At 40.7% G+C, this 16,062-nt stretch overlaps 1 protein-coding gene across 2 annotated transcripts in view; it reads right to left on the bottom strand.

The window, feature by feature from the left end:
* Positions 1–8,502: 8,502 nt before the first annotated feature.
* Positions 8,503–16,062, bottom strand: part of zcchc7 (zinc finger, CCHC domain containing 7) — a 325,014-nt gene continuing 317,454 nt past the window's right edge. For both annotated transcript variants that reach the window (XM_041185240.1, XM_041185239.1), the window contains exons 7-9: positions 11,442–11,537; positions 10,980–11,097; positions 8,503–9,609 (exon numbers count right to left, since the gene is read on the bottom strand). In XM_041185240.1, coding sequence (XP_041041174.1) covers positions 9,026–9,609; positions 10,980–11,097; positions 11,442–11,537 — 798 coding nt within the window. In that variant the 3' untranslated portion in view covers positions 8,503–9,025. The remainder of the gene's footprint in view (positions 9,610–10,979; positions 11,098–11,441; positions 11,538–16,062) is intronic.

Raw genomic sequence — 16,062 nt, 5'->3', positions numbered from 1 at the left:
TTGCACGATATTTCAGTCGGCGGGTGCACGCAAAAGTCGGAAGTGTGTCCGCCAACAATTAAGGGGACAATTAAGCCCATTAATGGTGTAATTGTCTGCAATTTTCTGTTGCCTGTCCAACCTTATGGTTGGCGGACGGGCAAATTGGCTAGGCAGCCTTTATATTTTTCATCAAACCTCATCCATTGGCAAGATGAGGCTTACGTGATGAAATAAGATGTAAACAAATTTCTGTGGACAGCATTTTCAGTAGTTAAATTTTCAGGTGATTTATTATGAAGCATGGACACTTTCTTTCAGCTTCTGAAACCTTTATTTTTGATTTTTCAGGTCTTCAACTCGCTGAGGCAGCTCTCTGCCTTCAGGGAGCTTTACCTCAGCGCCGGCCCGCACCCGCGTTGACGTCAGCACTTGCCCTCCTTCTGCCCCCACCCCAGTAGTGCTGAGCTTCTCGGCATGTGCTTCACACTGGCTGGCCGTTAATTGGCCAGCCAGCGTGAAATCACGGTCGGGAGCCGATCGCAGTTGGCGGCCTGTTCCCCAGCCGATCCCAGGCCCGCCGATTGCGCCAGTCCACCGACCTAAAAATTCAGGTCGCAGTCTCCATCCTTTTATCCCATACTAATTATTATTCCGCGTCCAAGCACCTGCTGTCTGCGTTTCAAATCGCGCAAGAGCCCCCAATTTATGTTATGACGAGGATGGGAGGAGTGCACAAATTATCAAGCCCCACTGCTCCACATGCTGTACTATTAATTTAAATGTTTAATTTTCTCACCAAAATGGCCAACTGTTTACCTATACTTATATTAACCAGAAGATAAGACTAACCAGGCTTCTATAAAATGACCTTGAATAATTGATTTATAAACAAGACTCCTTTTAAACAAGTTTCAAGAACTGGATGACACAGGATTGTAATCTGGAAGTGCAACTAACTAACCATTTTAAACTTCCCCAGTACACACACACAGACAGACAAACAAAAGACACACAGGTTGCCTCTGCAGAGTCAGGCAGATGGTAAAAAACTATCTTAGAAAGAAAGAAAAATGAAAGTTCATGGAGGTTTGATGCTGTCGGTCTGAAGTTCCCTTGGGTGAAGACTGGGCCCAGTAATGTCACTAACAATCCTTCAGCGTGGAGGAGAGTATAGCTGGACTAATTCTTCCTGTCTCAGCTAGCAAATCCAAAATTATGCAGAAAAACTGCACTCAGATGAGGATTATCTGGCTACAGGTCGAGAAACCCATACAGTTTCACAAAATGGAGAGGGAGAGAGAGCTAGTCAGGGTAGCCTTCTGTTCTCAGCCTTTGCCCAACAAGACGGACAGGTTCGAACTTAAGGTTTGTCTCTGCAATGTGATTGCCTTTTTGTCTTCCAGCTTCATTAATTAAAGTGCTTTGCAGTTCAAAGCAAACAAACAACTTCTTCTCAAGTGCCGTACAACTGAAGTGATTTCTTGGAAGAGGCCTGCTTATTCACAGTTGCAAGATGAACTTATGACCCTTTTAAAAAAAAAACTCTTGGCAGCCTCCAAATGTCCAAATACTACAATGTCCTTCCATATTCTAACAGGAAAAATCCAGTTTAAAGAGATATGATTCTAACATAAACAAAAGCATGGTGGAACAATATCTCCCTGGTGCATTTGCCATGGCATTATCTCGGCCAATCAGAATCGATTTGACAACCAATCAGCACCCCTTTTCTCATGCAGTATAAATTGTTCTCTTTGAAATTTGGTATTTGTGTGTTTGTCCTGATGAGTGCAAGACAAAAAGCTTCAACAACATGTTTTTCTTCAGCGATGCTAAAGTGGTCTTTGTGAAGATGAACGATTATGGGTGACTTTTTACTTCACTACATGAAACATGACATGCATAGACTAGCTAAAGATTGATAAGAGTTCAAGATTTAGGATATTATCTGAGTTTTTTATCCCCTCACATCATCTTATACTACAAAGCCACATAGTAATAATGTACTCAGTGAAAATAAATAGCTCAGTGAAGATAAAGATTAATCATTAATTACCAGTGAGTAAAACATCCTACAAACAACCAATATTTCCCCTCTGGAAAGGTGCATCCATTACCTCAGTCCAGGTGACAGCTTCATTGAGAATGTGGTTAATCTTTAGAGGATTGTACTTACTTTTCTGTATCAGAGTAATAAATATTGTAACAAGATTAGATTTTTCATATATATGGATTTGCAAATGTTTATAATGTTTTTGGTGTATTTCTCCAATTGTGTTTTTTTTATTCATTTGCAGAATGTGGGCGTTGCTGGCTGGACCAGCATTTATTGCCCATCCCTAATTGCCCTTGACAAGTAAATGGTGAGCTGCCTTCTTGAACCGTTGCAATCCATATGGTGTAGGTATATCCACAGTGCTTTTGGGAAGGGAGTTCCGGCATTTTGACTCAGTGACAGTGAAGAGATGGTGATATATTTTCAAGTCAGGGTAGTGAGTGACTTGGAGGGGAACTTCCAGGTGGTGTTGTTCCCATCTATCTGCTGCCCCTGTCCTTCTAGATGGTGGTGGTCGTGGGTTTGGAAGGTGCTGCCTAAGTAGCTTGGTGAGTAGATGGTACACATTGCTGCCATTGTTCGTCGTTGGTGAAGGGAGTGAATGTTTGTGGAAGGGGTGCCAAACAAGTGGGCTGCTTGGATGGTATCAAGCTTCTTGAGTGTTGTTGGAGCTGCACTCATTCAGGAAAGTGGAGAATATTCCATCACAGTCTTTGGGGAGTCAGGGGGTGAGTTACTCGCCGCAGGATTCCTAGCCTCTGACCTGCTCTTATAGCCACAGTATTTCTTTAGTCACAGTTATTATATGGCTATTCAAGTTCAGTTTCTGGTCAATGGTAACCCCCAGAATGTCGAATGTGGGGGATTTGGCGATGGTAATGCTACTGAATGTAAAGGGATGATGTTAGATTCTCTCTTGTTGGAGATGGTAATTGCCTGGCACTTGTGTTGCGTGAATGTTACTTGCCAATTGTCAGCCCAAGCCTGGATATTGTCCAGGTCTTTCTGCATTTGGACATGGACTGCTTCTGTATGAGGAGTCGCGAATGATGTTGAACATTGTGCAAACATCCCCAATTTTAACCTTATGATGGAAGGTCATTGATGAAGCAGCTGAAGTTGGCTGGGCCTACAGTGTGGGTATTAGAAATTGTAAGGACTTAAATCCATCTCAGGCTGGCATGGACAAGATAGGCCGAATGGCCTCCTTTTGTGCCATAACTTTTCTATGGTTCTAATGACAGCTGCTTAATTTTATAGCGTTAGTTTACTGAAGTAATTCTGTCTACAGGATTCCTCTCTCCAACTCCCTGAATACTTTCAATGGAGAAGACAATTTATACCACAGCTGATCAATTCGTTGTCACATGTAGCTAACTGGAAATCCAGATGTGACTAATTGCATTTCAGATTAGTAAATGACAATGAGTAAGAGACAATTGTTGGTCATGTGACTGTAATACTCACTCGGTGCTTGCATGTGAACTTTAACCTTATTTTGCACTTTATTGGTAAAATGGCAAGATAAAATGCAGTGTTTTCAATTGTTGTGCTTTACTTCCTTGAATACTAAATGATGGTAGGTATTTGTTAAATAAATATAAAACACACAGTGAGTGGTTACGGTTTGGAATACACTGCCTGAGAGGTGGAGGCAGGTCCAATCAAAGCATTCAAAATGGAATTCGACTGTTATCTGAAGAGGAAGAATATGCAGGGTCATGGGGAAGTGGCAGGAGAGTGAAACTGAGTGAGTTGCTCGGCGAGCCAGTGCACACACTGGGCTGAATAGCCTCCTTCTGCGCTGTAATAATTGTGATTCGGTGAAATGAGTAAAGTACATTCACCCCTACTGTGTGTATTTTAGGCATTCTTTTACTAAAATTAGTGCATGTAGTAAAATAGTTGTGGTAGCCTCACTTGTGGCTAATCAGTGATTTATTGGACAACGGAAGATTCACTTATAGCGTGTCTGTTCAGTATCAGTGGCTTATAACTGAAATTATATGGGGTGGGGTGGGGGGGGGGGGGGATCCTCTAAATATGCAGGCCACTTAGCGTCATACAGGGCAATTAATGTTTAACAGATAGTATCAGGTCCCCAAGCATTCAAAGCTTTACAGTTGGTTCATGATTATTGTCCTGAAGCAGGCTATAAGAAGTTGCCAGCAGAATATGATTCAGATAGTGAGCTCTGCCAGTTCGCTAAGTATGCAAGCTGCTGACCTCAAGTATGTCTTTTTCCACACAACCATTAGTGAAAGCTTATATATGTCTAGAATTTGGCTAAACATTTCCAGTACAAGATATTTCTCATTGGCCTAGCCTCTGCTTCAGAAGTCTTTACAAAATGTCTGTAATCAGTACACACCTAAACTCGTAAGTTGTAAATGGATCACTTCATGAAAATGCTTCACCTCCTAGTTTTTGAAGGGTAGCTAGTTGAATCCAGTTAAAAGATCCAAAGATGATAGCAGCATTCGGCACCGTGACAAAAAGATTTTTAAGCATTGGGTGTTAAGGGTTTAACTTGCACTGGAGAACACAGGCCCCCACTACAAAAGGGAATATGTCTGCTTTAGTGACTGTCAGTAGCATGGCTCTCTGGTGAACCAACCTTGCCCACCGGGCTTGATAGTGTGCCATCTGAGCTTTCATAAATCCTGTGAATAAAAGGTCAGAGAGGCACAGGATTAACATCCTGCATGGGGAAAGTCCAATAAAGAGTTTAGCTGACAGCCATTAGGATCCTATATGAGGGTTCTGTCAAATCACACTGGGATCTTATGCAAGAGATCTGTATAAAACCCCAGCGAGTTATAAACTCCACTGGGACCCTATACAAGGGATCAGTTGATTCCCACTGAATCCTATACAAAATCTGTTCCCAAGCCAGCAGTTCTATCACTCACCCTGATAGCTGAGAACCATACTGTTTGTAACCATGGTGTTAATGAGCTAAGATGAGCTTCCAACCACATATTGCTCCAACATCAAGATTGCTTACTTCTATCTTCATAACATCACATGACTATGCATCTGACTCAGCTCATCTCCTCCTGAAACCCTCGCTCTTGCCTTTTTAAAACCTCTACACTTGACTATCCTAACTTGCACCGAGTCCTGTTTATCCATCACCCATGCTCATTTATCTACATTGCTTCAACAGGTGCCAAAGTCTCAATTTTAAAATTCTCATCCTTGTTTTCAAATCCCTACGTGGCCTTACCCCTCCTTACTTCTGTAAACTCCTTCAGCCCTACTATCTTCAAAGATCTCTGCCTTCTTCTAATTCTGGCCTCTTGCTCATCCCCGATTATAACTGCTCCACCATTGGAGGGCATGCCCAGCTGCCTAAGCCCTAATTTCTACAATTCCCTTCCTAAACCTCTCTGCTTCTTTCCTCTTCTAAGACACTCCTAAAAACCTATTTTATTTGTCCTAATATTTCCTCATGTGGTTTGGTGTCAAAATTTGTTTGGCAACTCTCCTTTGGATGCTATATTATATGAACATACAAACAAACATATGAATCAGGAGCGGCAGTAGGCCATTCTGCTCCCCGAAACTGCTTCGCTGTTCACTAAGGTCATGGCTGATCTGATTGTGGCCTCAAATTCACACTCCTGAACTCCTGTAACCTTTGACTCCCTTGTTAGTCAAAAATCTATCCACCTCTGCCTTAAAAATATTCAACGACCCGGCCTCCAATGCTCTCTAGGGAAGTGTTCCAAAGACTTATTACTCTCAGAGAAAAAATTTCCCCTCATCTCAGTCTTAAATGAGAGACCACTTATTTTTTTAAAATGTCTCCCTTTCATTCTAGTCTCTCTCACAAGGTAAAACATCTTTTTCAGCATCCACCCTGCCAAGTCCCCTCAGGATCTTATATGCATCAATAAGATCACCCCTCATTCTTCTGCACTCCAATGGATACAGCCTCAGCTTTTCCTCATAAAGTAGCCAACCCCTCCCCCCTCCCAGGTATCAGTCGAGTGAACCTTCTCGGAACTGCTAATGCATTTATATCCTTTCTTAAATAAGGAGGCCAAAACTATACACAGTATTCCAGACGTGGTCTCACCAACACCCTGCACAACTGTAACAAAACTTATATATTCCATTCCCCTTGCAATAAATGACAAAATTCCATTTGCCTTTCTAACTATTTGCTGTATTTGCATAATAACTTTTTGTGATTCATGTACCAGGACACCCAGATCCCTCTGTACCTCAGAGTTCTACAATCTCTCTTTGAATAATATGCTGCTTTTCTAAATTTCCTGCCAAAGTGGACAAGTTCACATTTTCCCACATCACCGTCCATCTGCCAATTTTTTGCCCACTCACTTGACCTTTCTATATCCCTTTTCAGGCTCCTTACATCCTTTTCACAACTTACTATTCTACCTATCTTTGTGTCATCAGCAAATTTAGCAAACATATATTCTGTCCTGTCACACAAATCATTGATATAAATTGTAAATGGTTGAGATCCCAGCACTAATCCCTGTGGCACTCCACTCACCACATCTTGCCAATCCATGCTGATATGTTATCCCTTACACACTAAGCTCTTATATTGTGTAGTAACCTTTGATGTGGCACCTTGTTAAATGCCTTCTGGAAATCCAAGTACAGCACATCCACAGGTTCCCCTTTATCCACTTGTTACTTCCTCAAAGAACTCCAATAAATTAGCCAAACATGATTTCCCTTTCACAAATCCATGTTGACTGCCTGATTGCACTGAGATTTTCTAAGTGTCCTGCTATAACCTCTAATAATAGATTCCAGCAATTTTCCTATGACAGATGTTAAGCTAACTGGCCTGTAGTTTCCTGCTTTCCGTCTCCCTCCTTTATTGAATAGAGAAATCACATTCACTATTCTCCAATCTGATGAGATCTTTCCAGAGTCTAGGGAATTTTGGAAAATTAAAAGCAATGCATGTACTGTTTCAGCAGTTACTTCTTTTAAGACCCTAGGATGAAGTCCATCAGGACTTAGAACTAAAACCTGACAAATTCCCAATAATTTTCTCAGTATCGTTTCCCTGGTGATTGTAATTGTTTTAAGTTCCCCCTTCCCTTTCACCTCCTGATTCACAGTCGAGGCTGGCAGCTCTTGGCAGGTGGGATGTATGCTTCTGGGGTCCTTGAGCCTGCTGCTAGCCTGTCAAATGCTTGAGTGGCACAACATGGCGGGCCTTCTGGAAAAGAGGCAACATGGGGATCTCACTGGCTCTCTAGCTGGTGGCCAAGACCCCACCCCCTCCAGAAGATTCTGCCCCAGACATATAGTGTGAGGAAAGGAAGGGAAACCATTGTTGGAAATGCTGTGGCTACAATCAGATAGTTAAGAGTGGAACCAAGCAAAACAATTCCCCTGATCTGGGGAACAGAGGTGTTAGAGGAGGTTAGTGTTATTGACCATGCCAAAGGCTGCAGAGTGGTCAAGAAGGAATAATGCACCATGATCACAGTCACAGAGGATTTGTGACTTTGATTAGGGCTATTTCAGTTCTGTGGCATGGTGGAAACCTCAACGGAGAGATTCAAACATTGAGTTGCAGCAAAGTTGAGCACAGATTTAGAAAACGAGAACATAGTTAACTATTTTGCAAAGGAAAAGGAGATTGGAAATGGGGTGATAGTTACAAGGACATAGGGGTTTAAGGTGGGCATTTTAAAGAGGGGAGTGATGAATTAATTAAGAACCATGCTATTTTTTCATAAAAGATAGGAAGGCATGACACCATTTCTTAAGGGAAAATTTTAGCTCAATTTAGCATTTGACTCTAGAAGATCACTTAGCCTGATGTAGAAGGCCAGGAGCTGTGACATGGACATTTTCCCCTATAGTGTGTGTATATAACATGTACACACACACAAACGCATGTGTGCATGCGCGTGCACACACATATGCACAGAGTAAACCAGCGAGAGGAGGGCACAACAAAGGGGCAGAAAGTGGAGATTGTTTTCTCAAAAATTGGTAAAAATTGTAGCATTGTAAACAGCTAAGCTCACTGTTCAGATTTTCATACCATGTAAGCTTAAGTTTTTTACATTTTGTATTGCATGCGTTAGATAAAGCATAAAAGAGTTATTGTGGCAAGATAGCTCCAACCTGTGTTTTTGTGAATTTTGCTGAATACGGAGTTCCTAGATGGTGTATGATCTTTCAGCTATCAGGGTTGTGAACATAAATGAATGGCTACAGAAGTTCTCAGAGAAAGAAAAGGTGTGGAATGTGGCAGAAGTCATGATTCATGCCATGCAAGAGTTCCAGAAATTAGAAAGTAAATTCAAAAGCAGGATCTTTAAGAAAATTATCTTAGAATCAAACAGAACAAGGTAACAAAATATATCGTGTGCATTCACTCTGCTAGATTACTGCCAGTGTGGTGAATATGAGTATCTATTCCTATATATTGCCTGAACAAATTTGTTATGCAAAGATAAATGCTGAAATATTTAATAACTTGTAATGTGACAGTACAAGCAGTAATACAAGTCAAAGTAGACATTTTACTGATTATGGGTAACTAAAGGAATAAACTAGACTCTAACCATACAGCATGTAACAAGCACGAATATTTATCTAAACTGCATCAAACGGAACAATTCATTTGTATGCAAAAACGGCAAGTTGCTCCTTTCCTTTCACTGTTCATCAGGGCTTGGCTTAGAGGCTGTACAGATGCCCTGCATTCAGAGTTCAGTGCCTCTCCTGCCCAGTGTAAAAGCAACCCAGGGTGATTCACTCTCAAATTTACCAACCCTCCTATTGGGTGAAGCCTAGCTTTTGTTTAGCATCACTTAATGGCCTGGTGACATCTGGAGCTCTTCACATGTGTGCAAACCCATGAACTCCTTATCACAGTGAATTAGTACAATGATTTTTACATTAAAAACAAGTATTTGATTGTTATTGTGTAGCTGGTCTGCTCCCAGAAACAAATGCAACTATTCTCTATTTCTATTAGTTTACAGATTCCTGAGATTTAATTTTATAATGTTTCTTGTGCTTCTTTTCTTTCTGTTTCATTGTTAAACCATTATCTGGGGCTGACAGCATTCCTTCTCTGACATGTACTTTTGTTTTCTTAGCCTTTTTTCTCCTTTTCCTTGCCAGCTCTATAGTCTCTCCTTCTGTGTGCCTTTTCTTTTTCCTGATCTTGTTCTTCTTTTTCCTTGTTGGACCCACATGTCCCTCATTCTGTATGGTATTACTGTGCATAAACAACAGAGGGCTCTGTTGGGTTTTGTACTGTGGGGCATGAGTTGCTGTTGACTGGGCTGTGAATTCTCTTGGAAAATCCTCTTCAACACCTTCACTAAAGGTTTTGGGACAGTGGAGGGTCTGATGGCAATGTTTTGCTTTGTGTTTTGCCATCCCACTGTTTCTCATGAACTCTCTTCCCTCTTGTTCAACCCTTTTTTTCTTCAGCAGTTCTCTCTTCCTTTTTTTCTTCATTTTCTTGGTAAGCGAATCTTTACTTGCAGTCTCCCTGCGCAATCTCTTAGTTGGAAAGTTGGTTTCCAGAAGTCCAGCATCTTGAAGTTCTGGAGAGAAAAGTCAAAATTAATGTTCAAGAAACTTGACTTTCATTATTTTTAGCATGTGCTGTGATCATATCAAAATTACAATCTGGAAGATGAAGGTTCCAGGCATAGAATGCAACTGTCACATTTTCTTTGATGCATTAAAACTAGTTGAAGAATATATACTCCAATAAATGCAGTTTACATGTATACCACCTTTTAAAAAATGTATTTCTTCTTGGGATGGGGGCGACACTGACAATCATGGCCCACTCCTAGTATTCTTGAGGGTATTAAACGTTAGTCAAATAGTGTTGGGCTGGAGCTAGACCAGGTTCAGTACAGGTGACCAGTCCCCTTTCCTATAATTCATAATGGAACCAGTTAGGTTTTAACAACAATAGGGCAGCTTCATAGTAATTTGCTGATGTTAGTCCACAAGTTATCATATTTATTAAACTCCGTTTCACAATTTGCCATAATGGGATTTCAACTCATGACCTTCAGAGGTTGCGAGTCTAGTTCAATATCAGTCGGCTAATGTGTTATCAATGCTAATACTGCTAAGTTGCACCAACTTAGTTTGTATTCTCTTGAGTATGAAAGGTTGAGGGGGGATGTCTAATTGAAGTGTTTAAAGTGATAAAAGGATTTAATGGGGTAGATATGGAGAAACTATATCTTCTGAAAGGGGAAATCTGTACAGGCAGATTATACTCTTAAAATTAGAGCTGGGCTATTCAGGAACAAAATCAGGAAGCATTTTTTCACACAAGGGCCAGTTGTAATCTGGAAATTTCTTCCCCTAAAGTGTGGATACTGGGCCAATTGAAATGTTCAATATTGAGATTAATAGATTTTTGTTGGACAAGGCACCTATTTAAGGTGCCTATTGGAAAAAACAACAATGGAGACAGGAGGTAAAAGTTTTTCACGCAGCGAGTGTTTGGAATCTGGAATGTACTGTCTGTGAGTGTGGTGAAGGTAGATTCAATTGAGACATTTAAGAGGGAATTGGATTATTATCTCAAAAGGAAGAATGTGCAGGGCTACAGGTAGAAGACCGGGAGTGGCAATAGGTAAATAGCTCCATCGGAGAGGCAGTGTAGATAGGATGGGCCGAATGGTTGTGAAGGGTTGGTTCATGCATTTCTTCCTCCTTGGTCTCTTTTTAGATTACTTTTCAGCTGGTTGGTTTGCCGTCCTGTGACAGTAGCCTGCTTCTCAAATTATCCCCCATGCAGCAGAGCAGTTGAGATTGGAGGCTGAATCTGTGTGCCTCCATTCCAGTGTTTGATATTGAAACACATTTTACAAGTAAAGAATTCATGACTGATTAGTTCCTTTAGAGATCAATGCCAGTTATATTTCCAACATTAAACAGGACTAACCTTCAACCTTCTTCTGTATCCTCCACTCCCTCATTTGTATGTCACGCTTTGTATCATAATAATACACAAATGGTGATGTAGGAAAGGTGTGATTATGCATCCATTTGCTTGAACATTCCTGCAAATCAACAAAACATTGTTCTTTAATATAAAGATAAACATACCCAATCTGAGAGGCATGAAAATATCTGACTATTTCCCCTTCTCTCTCCCCATCCACTATTAGTGTCATTGCATTGGAAGTCATCAGTAATAAGCATTTTAATTTCAGAGCTGCAAATGGGCAGCAACATTCGAGTAAACATATTTCGATATTAAATTTCCTAAAACAATAACATTTCAGATTGTGCTTTGAGTTCACCAGATTTCTGGCAAGCGTCTGAAATACAATTTTATAGTCACTGGGTTTGTTTTTAATTACATTGTACAAAAATGCATTACACTTGAAGCATTTAAGCTTACGTGGCCATAATGTCCTTGTTTTGCGCAATTGTAGCAATATACAGACTTCTTTGCAACATGCTGGGAACATCCATTTACAATTGGCCCTTGGTTGATCTGCAACATGGAAAGTGACAACTTATGAACAATCAGAAGAATAATTCAGAAACACTACAACTGAAATATCTGCAAATAAAAGGTACTTAAACTAATAAAACACATCACTATAAAATAATTGTATTTTTAGGCTCATCCACATGAGAACTATTCTTCCATTTTGGCCAGCCAGTGTCTTCAGGTTAAGTTCATCATGATCAGATGCAGCATAAGACTCCCTTAAAAGGAATATGTCCTCACCCCAATCTTGAAACCAGTTTCACAAATCACACCACTTTATTAAATGACTGATAGCTTGCTCTCAACACAGTATGCAATCTTCTGTTGTCTTTTGTAAATACTTGAAGCAGAGGAACTGCAGGGCAGCGAGGAGACTTTAGGCAGTTTGATTCAATTGGATTGCTCGAGCAAACAGCTAGCACACACATTGGGCTGAATGGCCTATCTTGGAGCTGTAAACTTTAATGGTTCTAACGCTTATTTTTAAAAAAGGCCTTACTTCAGAGACAAGTGTGAGGATTGAAACACTTTATAAGTTAAACATATTTAATTTTCTCCCCCCACCAAATTTGTTGTTAAAATGTCAGGTCCATTTCAGTAATAATAGCATAACAAATTTGGGCAGATACAGAACCCCTGCCCAACAGAAAAGGGTTGGATATCTGTAAACAGAATTGCTACCAGTATATGCAAGAGGGGAATTACTGCTAGGCTATGTCATTGGTACTTTTACAGGTTTAAATTACATGAGTACATAGCTCTATAGAGGAGACCTAACAATTACTTTACTCTCAAAAATTTGAACAAAACTTATGTACCATTACTCGTATTTGTACAGGGGTAATTACTCAGATATATTACTCATTCTTAATAAGAAAGTAGTGAACAAATCTGTATTCATCCCTTACTTAATTTCTTTCAGTGGGAATGTGACAGAGTTGGTGATTGTTTTATGCTTTCGCAATGAAATTGCAACTTCTCTTTAAATTCAGTATTCTCAATTTCACATAACCAGTGATAAAACATTTAAAGCAACAGTAGTCACACCTCGCCACACCACCTAAGCAGTCTCTTGCCGACATCTAGAAAGCGAGTCTTGATTGTTTAACTGGGCAACCATCTTCAGCTGCTTGATCAATGACCTTCTCTTCATCATAAAGTCAGAAGTGGGGATGTTCGGTGATGATTGCACAATGTTCAGCACCATTCATGACTCCTTAGACACTGAAGCAGTCCATGTCCACACACAGCAAGACCTGGACAATGTTCAGTGATAAGTGATAAGTAACATTTGCGCCACACAAGTGCCAGCAGGCAATGACAATCTCTAACAAGAGAGAATCTAACCATCTCCCTTTGACATTCAATGGCATTACCATCACTAAATCCCCCAGTATCAACATCCCAGGGGGTTACCATTGACCAGAAATTGAACTGGACTAGCCATAGAAATACTGTGGCTACAAGAACAGGTCAGAGGCTTGGAATTCTGCAACAGGTAACTCATCTCCTGACTCCCCAATGCCTGTCCACCATCTATAAGGCACAATTCAGGAATGTGATGGAATACTCTCCACTTGCCTGGATGAGTACAGCTCCAACAACACTCATGAAACCTGACACCATCCAGGACAAAGCAGCCTGCTTCACTGGTACCTCAGCTACCACCATAAATATTCACTCCCTCCTCTACCGACACACAGTAGCAGCAATGTGTACCACCTACACGATGCACTGCTGCAAATCACCAAGGCTCCTTCCAAACCCACGACTTCTACCATCTAGAAGGACAAGGGCAGCAGATGCATGGGAACACCACCACCTGCAAATTCCCCTCCAAGCCACCCTGACTTGGAACTCTTAACTTCCTTCACTGTCGCTGGGCCAAAATCCTGGAACTCCCTTCCTAACAGCACTGTGGGTGTATCTACACCACATGGACCTCTGCGATTCAAGAAGGCAGCTCACCACCACCTTCTCAAAGGCAATTAGGGATGGACATTAAAATACTACCCAGCGACGCCCACATCCTGTGAACGAATAAATAAGAATAAAGAAATCAATCTTCGTGTGTTTAACATTCTGGACTTGCATTCTGTATCTCAGTCAATGAATCCATACTTCACCAGGGCCCAAACAAGAAACCTCACAAGTGATGCTGTGCAGCACCATTTCTTATTCATTCAACTGCACACTGCCATTTGCTTATATCACAGATCGAACGCAAGATATTCCTCAGCATTAACCAAAGAGAAAGGCTTTTAGCAATAGGAAGATGTGGTAACTAAAAGGACATCTTTATCAAATCTCAATTAGAAAAACCTGGTCATTACTTGTTAGAAATACACGGCTTAGATCACATCCAAGGTGCACAATTTGGAGTTATATTTGATAGTGGAGTTGGGTACAGAGTGACTTGAAGGGTTGGGGATGGGAATGATTGAGGTGGAGATTTAACAGAGGCACACAGGCTCCCACCTCTGTTAAACCAGAAACGGGCAAGTTTTTAGTGAGTTGGATTCGAGTTTGAGAGCTATTCTAATTTTTGCAACCTACCTGAACTAAACCCACTTACATTTGGGGGTTAAAATGCCTTTCGAAGGCTTCAGTTTTCTCAATATTTAAATGGAGGAAATTTATTCTCATCCAGTACTGGATGTCATGATATGCCAAATCAGATGCAGTGGATGATAGGTTGAGAGAAGTGGTGGTGAGGTACAGCTGGATGTTGCCAGCATGCATGTGGAATCTGACATTGTGTTTTCAAATGATGTCGTGAGGGGCAACATGTAGATGAGAAAGAGGATGGGCCAAGGATACATTAAGGTACTTCAGAGATAATGGTGCAGAAGCAGGGAGAGAAGTTGCTGCAGATGATTCTCTGGCTCTGGTTGGATAAATAAAAATGCAAGCGAGGGCAGTCACACTTAGTTGGACAACAGAGAGACGAGGCAGCTGGTGTGGTTAACTTTATTAAAGTCGAGAGGATAAGAAATGATAGTGTACCACAGTGAGTCACATTGGGTGTGACCATTGGCTTTGATAAGGGCTGTTTCAGTGCTGTGGCAGGGACAGAAACCTGATTGAAGAGGTTCAAAGATGGAGTTGCAAGAAAGATGGGCATAGATTTGGAAGGAAACAACACCTACTGAGGGAAGATGGGGTGATGGTTTGCAAAGACAGAGGGTTCATGGGTGGCTTTTTTGAGGAGGGGTGACGATGGCAGATTTAAAAGAGGATGGGACAGTACCAAAGGGCAGGGTACCATTACCAATATCAATTAGCATTAGGGCCAGGAAGGGAAATTGGGTTGTCAGTAGTTTAATGGGATTAGGGTGAAGAGAACAGGAGCTGGGTTTCATGGACAGGACAAACTTGCAGGGGGTATGAGGGAAGATGGAAGCGAAACTAGAGGAAAAAAAGTCAGGGCTGCATTATCACTGCCTGCAGAACAATCCTAGCTACAGTCTGTTTGCAATGCTCCTCCAAGAACAGGTAAGTTCAAGCACATCACTTCCTGAACTTTAAGGCACAGATTTGTTGTTTATTTGTAAACCAGCCCAATTTCTCCATGTCTTTTTGTGCTCTTCACAATCACCAATCAACCAACCAACTTAAAGTCATGATACCTTTTATATATAAAGTCACTTATCTTTCCATTAATGGATTCATTTAGGTGGCATTTCTATGTTCTTACACTAGCTCCCCTTCAAACAATATAAAGGTTCAAAATAACTAACAAATACATTTAAAATGTTCCAGTTATGTTGAACTGCCTCAGTCCCTCTAATTTTGAATTAAACCAGTTCATTCAATGCCATCATCCTGATTCCCTGGAGCCTGACCCTGTTTCCACAGTAGTGCATGGTGAAAGGACAGACTTAGTATGTTTATTATCATCTGTCATCATAACTAGCCCTAGCTGACCACAGAGATGGCAGTATTTTCTAAACTAAGCATAGATCATCATACCAAAATAGAAGTATTTATGTGAGGGTGGGTAAGTATAGACAGCATTTTAACATTTAATAAGTATCAAATTAAGTGGAAAGATCTTAGATGACTTTATAAATTCATAATCTCTTGTAATATCCTATGCACTTGAGATGCATCTCTACACTGGGGAAGCAAAAGCAATTTCCTGCCAATAAAGCACAAAGCTATTATTTACTTTCTACTTGAAACAGCACACACTGCTTCCTACTCAAATCTTAATGTTATCTTTTGCGTCAAAGGGTCAAGTACCTCAGTCAATGCTCAAAATATTGCTCCCTAATGGAACTTTATGAAATGTTTCAGTCAACTTGCTGATATTAATAACACTAACAATTACTTCACCATTCCCTAGGAACACTGGGGAGATAGCAATGGTTCTTGACTTTTACAGTGCAGGGTACAATTTTGAAAAGGAGTTATGAGGGAACACTGAAATTAAACAAAAACTAATTATTTTCACCCTAAATCAAATGGAAAAACAAGCTGTGTTAACAAAATTCAATTTGGAAATACATCTTTCAAAGTGGCT

This window comes from Carcharodon carcharias, chromosome 4, assembly GCF_017639515.1.
Source record: "Carcharodon carcharias isolate sCarCar2 chromosome 4, sCarCar2.pri, whole genome shotgun sequence".
NCBI classification, from domain to species: domain Eukaryota; kingdom Metazoa; phylum Chordata; class Chondrichthyes; order Lamniformes; family Lamnidae; genus Carcharodon; species Carcharodon carcharias.
This window is presented reverse-complemented; position numbering and strand designations above follow the sequence as displayed.